General features: G+C 38.1%; 1 protein-coding gene across 2 annotated transcripts in view; it reads left to right on the top strand.

Moving 5' to 3' along the window:
* Positions 1-12,369, top strand: part of AP2A2 (adaptor related protein complex 2 subunit alpha 2) — a 44,988-nt gene that overhangs the window by 12,707 nt on the left and 19,912 nt on the right. For both annotated transcript variants that reach the window (XM_058839030.1, XM_058839020.1), the window contains exons 2-5: positions 959-1,027; positions 8,613-8,755; positions 9,353-9,546; positions 11,484-11,613. In XM_058839030.1, coding sequence (XP_058695013.1) covers positions 959-1,027; positions 8,613-8,755; positions 9,353-9,546; positions 11,484-11,613 — 536 coding nt within the window. The remainder of the gene's footprint in view (positions 1-958; positions 1,028-8,612; positions 8,756-9,352; positions 9,547-11,483; positions 11,614-12,369) is intronic.

Raw genomic sequence — 12,369 nt, 5'->3', positions numbered from 1 at the left:
ATGAAAGGCAGCTGATCACAATGCCCGAGCTGGCTGTTTTACCCTTCTGTGCTCCTACTCGTATAGGAGACAATGGACCCAGATGTCTGTAGAATCTCAGTCACAAAAAACTAAAATACTAAAGAGTAATAAGCCATTTTGGTTTGGACAATGCAAATATTATTTGAATAAGTTTGCATTATCAGAATTTAAACTGCAGCTGTTTCTCTATGTAACTTGAATTGGTACTAGAAATTCCAATACCTATTGATGGAATCAAAAGTTGATATGAAATGCTGATGGTGCTGAGAAGCATAAGGTTGCCAAGTCATCTATAAAGTATGAATTTTAAATATTTCGGGTTTTCAAGTGACTTCCATGAGGTACATAGGAAGTCTGCACTTGTATCCTAACTGTGTGAGGTCTTGAGTCTTGGGACTCCTTGTGAGTTTACTGTGTTTCCTCTTCAGTCTGTTAAGAGTGTTTTTAAAGCTGTTGAACTGAATAAGCATTCAAGAGAGAAACAATGAATTGGCTTGTCCTTAAGGTGAGGAATAACATGAGCTGCTTGTTTATAAGATTGTGCTTAGGAGATTCGCTCCTTCAAAGCACTGTCAACTTAGTAATCACATAGGAAGTAAAATTTACTTTTCTCTGGGCAGTTTCAGGAACAGAAAAACTGGAGCATTTGTAAAAGTCAGTAACAGTGGCATCTCAGGTTATGTGCAAGTGACACCGTCTAAAGTCTGTAAAGCTTCTTGAAACAGGGAGGTCCTTAGAGCTTCTCAAATTCCTGTATAAAGTGATGCTTAAGTTACCTCTGTTTGCCTTTAGTTCCAGTGATGGAAATGGAGAGTAATAACTCCTCCTGATGTTTGTATGTTCACAAATGTATATTTCTGTTTGTGTGAAAAGATGCTTCGGGTGGTAGAGGGATGTCCAAATCACTGTGTCCTGATAGATGTTCTTTTCATTTCAGGCAAAAGTAAAGAGGCAGAGATAAAGAGGATAAATAAAGAACTAGCAAATATTCGGTCAAAATTTAAAGGTAAGTGACTTGGTCATACTACACTATATATATTTCCATATGACATTCTTTAATGGGGTTTTGTTTTTACATGCTTGGACTTCTTTTGTCAACTGCTGACTCAAGCAAAATGCTAGAGCAATCTGTTGGAATAATGGTTGAAAATGTTCTCTTAACTACAGAACCTTCTGACAGTCCTGTGATTCTTGGCCATAACAGAAGCAAACTCCCTTTTCTACCAAAGAATTGGGCTACTGGTCACAAACTGTTTCTAACACTTGGCCTCCTAGCCATGTGACTACTCAGACTGTTTGCTTCCAGAAGGCTGCGAGACTGTGAATAGATTGAAGGAATATGGGTGGACATGATTATTTCTAGTAAAACAGCACCTGTTTGAACTTTTCTTCCTTCCCTGCTCTTCAGCCCTGAGCCCTTTATGGAAGTAATGAGTTAGGGTGTCTTCTAGCAGAATTAAGATTAAAATGTGTAGTTGCTGAAGCTATACATCTTGACCACAAACAACAGCACAGCAGTACAAATTATTAATATGAAACAAAGGATATGCAGTAACTAATTCCAAGAGGCAGCAATTAATATTAAATAACACAAGGTAAAACTCATGCTGTTAGCTGTTTCAAGTTGTGTACATGGTTTCAAAGTTTAAAGATTCTGAGGGGCAGTTGGGATGTTTTTAAATGGAGTTAGTAGTGGCTGTGGCAAGTTCCGTTTAAATAGTTATGGGGCAGTGTGTGTAGTTAGGTAAGGCATTGCAATGTGGAGATCATGTATGTGCCTTCAGAATCTGCTGGATTTGTAGTAAATTTGTTTACCTTAGTTGGCTATCCTGGCTTAGAATAGCATATCTGTTTGGCATACATGATGCTTTAACAAATAACTTTCCTGGACTTTGTATGATCTGTGGCTACATTTTAAGTGGTATCTCTCTTAAAGGTGTATGAAGACCTTTAGAAACCTGAGTGTCATCAACAGCTTAGAAGGGAAAAGTTAACCACAGTGCAAGACACTCAAGACATTCTTCTAAATTAAAACCCATCACATGCCTCTGTGATGCCTCCTCTTTATACTTTTCTCTTAGAAAAATAGGCAAAAGTACATAAACGGTTAATTCTTCTCTGCTTACTCGTGAAGCAGGGGAGAAATTATAGGACTCTCTGGATATATAGAACCATAAATCAGGTGACAATCAGAGAATAGAGGTGCTTTCAGCAGTGTCATTCATAACTTTAGCCTGCATACCTTGTGTAGCATCCTTTAAGCACTATTTAAATACCTTTGAATAAAGGTCAGTATATGCTCATTCAATTGCTTGAGTGGAAGATGGCTAAACCTTCTTGTAGCTGATCTTCATTATAGTTTATTACTAAATCTATATGGATTTTGGGTGGAAAATTTCAATTGCCTGAAGACAATAGTTTGATGAAGCCTAAGCAAAAACATAAATGTCACCATTTGGAAAAAATTGTGTTTAGACAACTCGTGTAACTGCTTGAGGCCTTGAGAGTGTGAGGAGCTGATAGCTGTGTTATCTTTCTGCTGCAGGAGTCTCACATGGACTTCAGGCAGTGTGGTTCTTCCTTGCAGAAGGGCTATATAAAAATTAAGAGACCTTCATATGCATTTTATTCTTGATTAAAGTGGCAATTACTCAGTTTAGCCCAGTTTCTTTTCACATAGCCCTGACCTTAAAATGTTTTTAAATAGTTTGGATTAAGACAAATGTGTGATTGTGAATTTAAGATGAAGTCTCTTACTAAATAAGTGTGGTGAATACTGGTGCCGTGAGTTACTGGCCCTGCCTGGCCAAAGATGCAGCTTTTGGACTGCCTGCATGGCTGTAATTAGGGAAAGCTCCAAGAAACAAGACCTCTTGTCAGAAGTTCTTGCTTGACACTAGTGTAGGAGTCTGGTCTACCTCTGGGCCATGGTGTGCTTCAGCACATGTTGTTGCAGTATGTAGACACCTATCCCATGTAGCTTGCAAGGTGTATTCTTACACTGCTGCAGACAGAACCTCCTGCAAGTACCTGTCAAGCCTGATACCTGTTTTATGTTTGGGTAACTTGGTGTTTAAAATACCCTTGTATTTAACAAGGCTGGGATAAGGTTTCACATCTCTGGACAAGCAATACTTTCTGTGAACTGATGGAACTTGTGCTATGGCTTTGGGTTCTGATCCAGCTTTTGTGCAGCAAGCTCAGCAGGAATTTAGAATCTCTGTACTTAAGGTGACCGTGTCTCTTGTATAAGCATGAGGAAGCTTCATTGCTGAGGTCACTGTGTCCTTGACAGTTGCTTTAAATGCTTCTGCATTAACTGAGATAAGAAGAATGTAGTAGAGAGAAACGACACCAGTATGATAAAGGAGAAGTTGTAGGAGTAACGTGTGCAGAGATGCTATAGCTTTTGTTTTACATGTTCAGACTGTAAGCTGATTTTGCTCCTATGCTTGAACCAAATTGGAAGTCTCAGTGTCAGAGCAGTAACTGTTCTGGGAGTGAAAAAAAGAACAGGTTTATTAAATTGTTGTATCACTTTGATCTCTCAAACCAGAATTTGTGTATTCCTGAAGCTGCCCACAAATCTGTATGCTGTTTACATGCTCAGAGGAGCTGTATTCTCTGCTTGATTCAGGCTTATTTTTTTTTTCCTGCTCTGGCCTTAGAATTTAGTTTTGTTCTGATTGTTTAGTAGGGTTTGTGTTACAAGAGTGGCTGCTAGATTTCAGACATGCTTGTGTATCTTCTTTTCAGCCCGTGCAGAAGTGCCGCAATGTCAGTTGTAAATGGCTGTGGTTTCTTTTTTTCTTTTTTTTTATTTTTTCTCCTTCTGCTGACTTGGTTTTCCATAGTTGAGCAAATCTCTTTTTTCCTGAAATACAGGGTAACCCTTTGGAGGAAGTTAAGATAAGGCTCTAAATACCTCTTTTAAACTGAAACTGTGTAACAGTAAGTTACTTTCCTGGCAGGCTGTGAAAGCTTTGGCTTTATATTTAAGAAGGGCCTGCTTAGTCACACTGTCTTCTGATCACATGTGAAGGCAATCACACATTAAAATCATAATGTGTCCTCAGTGACAGAGTGAATTGTTGGAAGTAAAATCTGGCTTCAAATGTAACCCAAGTTGTAGGGTTGCTCTTTGTTTTGGTGCTAGTACTATGGTAAATAAATACTAGTGTATGGATTTGTATGGGCTGTTTGTCACAGGTACTCAGTGTTTGATGTAGAGGTCTTGGACTGTCACTCCTACAGAAATACAGATCTTGTCTCAAAGTGTATAAAATGTGCATAAAAATCAATTTTTTTTTTCTTGGCCAATAATGTAGTAGTGGCCTTCTGATCCAGTATATCCCTGGATTGCTGCCAACTGCATGAACAGAGGTCAGTGTAGGAAGGAAGCAAAGAAACAGTGTTGTCCCTTCTGTTTTGCAAAAGCCATTACTGTGGGTTTAAAAGCTAAGATACTAAGGTAGCAGTCAGCCATGTGAAAGCTAGTGAGATTAGATTTATCAGACTTCCTTATCTACCCCCAGTGAACATCCCAAGGACTAAACTGCTTTCCTGACCCTCTCACTGGTAAGCAGGCTCAGTAACAGTGCAGCACACTGGCTTTTAGGTACACTGAGTTAGATTGAAAAGCAGGTACTACTTTTTAACTTATGTTCCAAAATACAGCTGGAAGCTGCTGCCTGAGAACCAAAGGGTCTTAGAATACTTTCTTGCCTTATTTCTTTCTTTTCAGAGGGCTGTGTGAAAAACATGTATGAGCAATGAAAACCAATTTCTGTGTTGAAATGCTAGGGAGGTGATACACAGAAATTTTGGCAGTAGTAATTATTTCTTAATAATACTCATGGTTAATCAACTGTAAATAATTTCTTTCTTAGCAAAATAACTCATAAATTTTTCAGGGAAAGCAAGTAGACTTTGAAATGTCCACTCGGCTCAAAACCTGCTGACATGTGTTGTGAATCCTTCCTGTTTCTGCTGACTTGATTTGCAGCACTTGCAAATGTTCCTGAAAGCATTTGTAAATGAGCTGAGTTAAAAGAAGTGATTGTGTATTGCAATAAAGATAACAGAACATGTGACATTTCCTTCTGCTCTTGTTCGGATGTTTGCTTGGGTCTGGGGGAAGCTGTGCTATTTTGGCACGTACTTAAGCAATGAGACTTGTTATTAATGTTTAAAATAGAACCTTCAGAACTCCTGGTAAATGCAACATGGAAGGGAGAGGAATAGTTAAAATTTCAATAAAAATCTGAGTCACAGACTTCTTCAAAACACAGCTGGAGTTAAACAACTATTGTGAGACCTTTGACTGAAGTGCTCTTTTTTCAAATTGCTCAGATAATTAAATAACAAAAATTTTTAAAATCCTTAATATTCTGTTTTTGCTGGAAACTACTAAGACTTTAAAGAAGAACTGTAGTAACTTCAACTTGGCCTAGTTTATAAGCTTGCCTGAGAATGGTCACACAGCCTTCAGTTCTGTCTACAAGGAACAGAAGCTTTTGAAAGCACTCAGTGTAGCATTTTTTCTGTCTTCGGAAAAGGTGTTTCAGGTACCGATTTTACAGTATTTTTCTTTGATACCACATGGTGTTGAAGGAAGTTGCTTCTTAGGATGGTGATACATTTTGTGCTTGATTGCGTGGCATAGCTTCTATGAAAAATTCTTCAAATACCCTGAGATCCAAGGAACTTGCTAATCTGAGCTCTTAAAATACTGGTATCTTGGAAGTATATAATGTTTTAAATAGCTGGGTCCTAAACCTAAAAAAAGAATTGCCAAACTGACAAATAGCTTGTTGTGAAAGCTGATGTTGTTCAAAGTATACATATTTTCATCCACTTACGTTCTTCTTTAAGCAGTTTGGTTGCAGCATTCTGTACTCCCTCTTCCCTTCGGGTATCACAAAGCCAACACCAGTCATTTGAGAATATAAGAGATTAGATTTAATGCTTCTGACTTTTCTATATTGCTGATGGGTTGTATACTAGCAGACAGCTGCAGATCAGCCTCTTAACCTGCTGGGAATTCCGTCTTGGAGACTGGTTGGGGTGTCTTCACTTGTGGTAAAGTTCATGTGAAAATTACTTTCTGATGTCTTTTGGTGTATCTGAATCTCAGAGAAGCAACTAGTGATATTAATGATATCCAATACCATAGTAAGTCCACAATTATGTAGAGCTTGGCCACTAGAGCTAGACTGACTAAAATGGATTCAGTTTATTTAGTGAATCATAATAGTATCTATTAATGGTATTGATTGATGGTAATATATCACAATTCCTTTCGTCAGTCCCCTGGAATAGCTGGCTTGTCAGGAGTTGGAATGGTTTGTGTTGCTAGGTTATGTAAAGCCCCACTGGTTTATTCACTCTTTTTTTTTTTCCTTCTGGATCTCACGTAGATGACCAATTAAAATCAAATCTTAAGAGTTAGTAGAAATACTTCCTAAGCAGCTGAAAAAAATACTAGAAAACTAAAGCTATCACTGCCTTTTCCTGTGTTTTGTTTCTGTGGTTTTTTCCTTACCTTTGCTAAGGAAGGGTATCTTTGATCTGCATCTCCCTGCCATGGTGGGATAGGAAGAAGCTTCTGCTCTTGAGTGCCATTTTATTGGGAAAATAGTATAGCTGAAAATATTTATGCAGAATATTCCATTGCTACTTATGCCATAGTTTGAAGGTCACAGCAGCTGGGCAGACATGGTTGAGTATCTTCTCTTTCCTCTGGCCATATTGCTTCCAGAGAAGGGAAAAAAACAATACTTGCCACTGGATGTTTCACTCTGGTTCTTCTGATAGTAGTTCTAATGTCTAGGAGAGTGAAATTCCCTACATTTGTTTGCTGACTCTGCAGGAAAAGAGCCTTATGACAGCAAACTGTAAAAGTGGCTTGAAGAAAATACATCTTCAGGCAGCTTTCTGCAGAGCTGGCTGTTGTCAGAGGACGTTGACAGGATCCAGTATAGCAGGATTTCACTGCCATTGGTATCTTCAGTAATGCTGCTTCCTGTATTGAAGTAAAATGTGACATATATTGGCTTCTGTAGTATGGACCTGAAGACGACTCCTCTTTGCACAACATAAAGATAGCTTTAAGGTGAAGCTTTTTGTTGGCAACTGATGCACTGTCTGTGCCAGTGGAAAAAAAAAAATCAACAGGCACCTAAAAACCCAAATTAGAAGGGTATCATTGTCTGCATTAAAATAGCAGTGGTTTGCTTAAATTTATTTCAGCTGAAATAAGATTAAATAGAAGAATATTTTAGGGTCAAAATAGAAGGCGACCCCCAAAATGCATAGTTGCAGCCTGTAGACATAACCTTTCGGCATTGTGTACTTCAGTGGGCCAGTATGCTTTCTGTTGTTACATGTTACACTGTTACTTGTCTTCACACAGAGATGGCAGTCCTCATTCCTTCACTAACTGTAAGTTTAGTAGTGGTAAGGTTTCCTTGGTTTTTATCTGGTCTGTGTGAATGTAGTGTGAAATCCATGAGAGCTGTAGATTCATGTGACCTGGCAAATCTAATATGCCTCTGTATCAGTTCATGAGAAGGAAGAAGGAGCAACCTCTCTACTATTAAGATTCTTTTTCAACTTCAGATTTATGTAATAGGCAGCTAAATATAAAATAAAAAGGCAACTTAGAATTTTTTAGGGCAGTGAGTAAGGGATATCTTACTGAAGCTTTAGTGTATGCTGTTCTGAATGCTGTTCTAGATGAACTTGCCCATATTAAGGAATACACACTTCATGTGACAGATAAGTTTTGGGCCCAGAATGCTGAGGGGAAGTAGCTTATAGCCTTTTAGTCAGTAGTATATATTAGAATTTTGCTACCCTGACTAAGTAGCCAGCAGTCAGTCGTGCCTGATTTACTGGATACCCTTTTATTTCTTGATTTGAGGTAGGGAGAGAATGTAACACAGAAAGTGTAATGTTGATATGTAGCTCTTCCCTTCAGGAAAAGCAATGGTCTCGCAATGAACTGGAAGCTGCACTGCTCCATGTTGTTTTTGCAAAATTCTAAAATCAGTACTGCAACATATGGCCAAACCTATTTATGGTGCATTTTTCTTCTAAAACTGGAACACTTGTGAATGCTTTCATTTTATAAAAATTTCAAAGATCTCACGGTAATCTCATTTCATGTGTTTCTTTGAGTCTTTGGGATACACCATTGTCACCTGATCTTTCTAAAACAACTTGCTGGGGGGGTATTTTTATTGCTGCTGAGTTCTCCACAGTGGTGCACTTGGAAAAGTATGTTAACACTTTTACTGAGATAAAGGTTTGATAATTGGTTTAAGAGGAGAATGTGCATGGAAGACATAAACACTCTTAACTGAAGTGGGAAAATCAAAATGGAATGAACATGGATGTGCTGCCTCTTAGTAAGAAAGTTCTCTAAGGACACTGCAGGATACTTCAAGGACTAGATGGTAGCATTATTTCCTAACCACCCTTTCATCACCATCCTTTAGGATATAGATAATGGTAGATGGAATTACCACTAGGTAGCCAGGTAAAAGTTTAACACAGACTTAATTGTTGTTTGTTTCCTTGCTTTTCAGGTGACAAGGCTCTGGATGGTTACAGTAAGAAAAAATATGTCTGCAAACTGCTCTTCATCTTTCTGCTGGGGCATGACATTGACTTTGGTCACATGGAAGCTGTAAACCTGCTCAGTTCCAATAGATATACAGAGAAACAAATAGTGAGTAACTTGGGCTCTATAAAAGATAGGCTGGTCTGTCTAATACCCTGCCTGAGCTGTGGAGTCTGTAAAGAATTTTGCTTCGTTCCCCCTGCCTTGGCTTAAAGCCTTATTTTGGCTCTCTGAAATCTTGAACTAGTCTTGAACTAGTTGTAAAAAAGGTGTGTTCTGCATAAAATTATTACTCATGTTAAGCAACTGCCTTGGGTCTTGCATTAGACAGTAAGTAACCTTTTAATTTTCCAAACATATCTTTCTATCTCCCTAGGTAAGGTTGAGTTTATGAGGTGCATGTAACTTACTAGTGTTTGAATAATAAGCCAAAATCTTGATTGGTCCCCATTAATCTAAAACTTATCTTTTTAGTATATTCCAGAATAGGCTGAGGAAATACTTAAAACCAGATAATTAGGGTAACACTGAACTTCTCATTTTTGTTTAATTCACTTAATCTTTCTAGCCTTTGCTCTGTTTAAATACCCATTTCTGCCCATATGGTATTGGAGAAAAGTGTATGTGTCAAAGAAGTCATGTTTCGTGTTAATACCACAATGAATGAAGTCAGGTAAAATAGATTTTCCATGTTGTGACTCACAGGGCTATCTGTTCATCTCCGTTCTGGTGAACTCCAACAGCGAGCTCATTCGCCTGATAAACAACGCCATCAAGAACGACCTGGCCAGCCGGAACCCCACCTTCATGGGCCTTGCTCTGCACTGCATTGCCAACGTAGGCAGCCGGGAGATGGCAGAAGCATTTGCTGGAGAAATTCCCAAAATTCTTGTGGCTGGGTAGGTATGACATGCCTCTTTCAAATACACCATCAATAAACTTTTCAGCAACTTGGTTCCATTGCAGCACTTTGATCTGTGCATGGGCTATACAACCCTAGGCTTGCAGTGTAGTGACAGTTCCAATAGCTGCAGGTGCTTTCATTTGCCTGAGTGTGGAGATGCTTGTAGGAGTGTAAGACTCCATGGAAATAAAGACTTTCAGTATCTTGAATAGGTTTTTACAGCCTTGTTGTGATCTGATTTTTGTTTTGGATTAATCTGTGGCACTGATTACTCCTGAAATGCGTTTGTTTTACTTTCCTTACCTCTCCTGATGAAAAAATAAATAAATGAATCTCAATAGATGTTTATACTACAAATTTTGTTGTAAACTGAAGTTCTTATGTAAATGTAAATGTACTGACTTCATAAGGAACACGATAATACTGATTTGTGATTTGTGAGTTTTCTTACTTACTCTACTAGCCATGTACACAGCAATTTGTGTAAATGGTAAATAGTCACCACAAACTTCCTCACTTCGGTATAGCTGAAAGTTTCTAAACAGACCTGGCAAATGTCTGAAACTATACTTAAGTCAGTGTAAAGTTTGACCTCTGATTGTAGGGCTAATTTATTTTGAGACTTAAAATGTCTGAGTGCAAACAGTGCATTTAAACTCTTATGGATATGAAATGTTTCAGAATATGCATGAGTCTTTTTATATCAAGTAACTGTCTTGCATTAATATAAAATTGACATGTGGTGTAAAAACTCTATTAATACTCTAAATGTCAGGCCACTGCCCTTGCCAGGTGCTGTTCTCCATGTAGCATAGTGGAGACAATACTTCAGTGATGAGTCATGGGGTTTTAATAAGATAACCTTAAAAAATTCCAAAAATCTCACTCGGTGTCACTAACCACAGACAGAGCACAGCACCTTCAGGTCAGACTTGCTTAAATTTCAAGGTGTGTTTATGTTTTCTGAGATCACTCTTTAGGGTCTCATTCTTTCTGCATTTCTAAGATAATATATATAAAATACATTGGTGTGCCTGTCCTGTCTAAGTGTCCTGGGCAGAACTGAGCATTGTCAGGTACATTTGCAAATTCAGTGTAGCTCTCTTGGCTTAAACTTAAATGAGAGATGGGGAGGAATAGGTTCATGGTTTTGTTTTGTGGTTTTTAACTGAGGTACAACTTGATCTCATGGAAAACCAATAAAGTAATTGGGAATAGCTGGGCTGAACTTCTACTGGGGGTATAGAGGTTTCAGAACATTTAACCAAGATTGCACATTATAAGCTGCCTCTTAAAACTTTTACTGGTAGTGCTCTGTACATTTTATAGCTGTTGTCTATGCATCCCACAAAATGCTTAATCAACTACTTTTTGAAAAGTTCACTGAACTAGAATAGTTGCATGCCACTCTTAAAATAGTCCATTTCTTTGCCAGCAGCAGGGATCACAAGGTGAATGGATTTGTGAGTTGTGTGCTTGGTGACAGCCAGCTTACATTCTAGTGGTAGGTGTTGAAGCTGTTGAGCAGTTCCTGATTTCTTATCTGACATGCAGGGCCTATCAGGAGATTGAGCTTTGGTCACATTGATAAGGTTAATGTATCTGAACTGTCTGATTTCAGTCAGCCTGGAAGAACCTTGTTCTTGTGATTGGATGAGATGAACTTTCAGTTCTCAGAAAAAGATGTGTAATGTTGTAAAGAATCATTACATATGTCTAGTAGCCTCTATAATAGTTGAAAACTTGACTAATTGAACTTACTGGAAAAATTAAGAAGAACAAGTACTTCAGCGTAAGAAGATTTCAGTGAACTGTTGAAAAGATAAAGCCTGGCCAAGGATGCTGAGTCAGTGTGAAATCTGGCATAAAGCTGTTCTGCACATATTGCTGCGCCTTAACCTCTGTATTTAAATCAGTATGTATGTCTTGCAGGGACACTATGGATAGTGTGAAGCAAAGTGCTGCTTTATGCTTGCTGCGTTTATACAGAACTTCTCCTGACCTTGTTCCCATGGGAGACTGGACATCTCGAGTGGTTCATCTCCTCAATGACCAGCACTTGGTAAATCAGCTTCATTATGCTTCTTGGGTCTAGTGTGTATAGGGAATGATGTGACTTCTGCTTTTAAATATAGAATTTATTTCTTCTTGAGTCTTCCAAGCAAGTGGCTTGCTGTTATCTTCAGGCTTTCGGAAGAAAATGGACGGAGGTGTCCTTTTTTAGTTGCTGTATATATTAATTTTTAATAAAGCTTTGTTTACCTTTTCACTGTAGATACAAGAATGGTATGTACAAGTTCTTCTTTTCCTCTGGCTGTAAATAATCTTGTGCCTTGTTACACTAAGTCACATTGTGTAATATGAATTTTCCTAGGCCTTTTAAGATTAGATCTGCACTAAAAATTCAAGACTTGATTTGTGATTTGCTTAACTTTGTCCTATGGTCATGTCCATGGCATTCTTACTTTGATGCTTAAAAAATTGTATTACTTTAGAAGGTAGACTCTGAGTTTTTTTTCCCCAGTCCAGTTATTTAATGAAAATAAGGCTAATAATACTGTGCTTCAACAGTAATGAGCGCTTTAGTCTGCAGTAGTAATATCCAGTGGTTGTTATACAAAGCCCTCTCCTCATGTTGGGTTGTAAGAATTCTTTCCTGGATGATCTGCATTGAATTTCTTGTGCTTATGCTTCTCTTGTATAATAAGACAATTTGTGTCCAGACTTAATTTTAATACAGCTCTTTTATTTTAGATGTACTATCCAAACATGAGACAAAGGTAATACAAAAAGTAGCATAAAATGCTCTGCAAGCATG

The sequence above is a fragment of the Poecile atricapillus genome, chromosome 1 (genome assembly GCF_030490865.1).
Source record: "Poecile atricapillus isolate bPoeAtr1 chromosome 1, bPoeAtr1.hap1, whole genome shotgun sequence".
In the NCBI taxonomy this organism is placed as follows: domain Eukaryota; kingdom Metazoa; phylum Chordata; class Aves; order Passeriformes; family Paridae; genus Poecile; species Poecile atricapillus.
The sequence above is the reverse complement of the archived record's forward strand: the minus strand, read 5'-3'. Positions and strand labels throughout refer to the sequence as shown.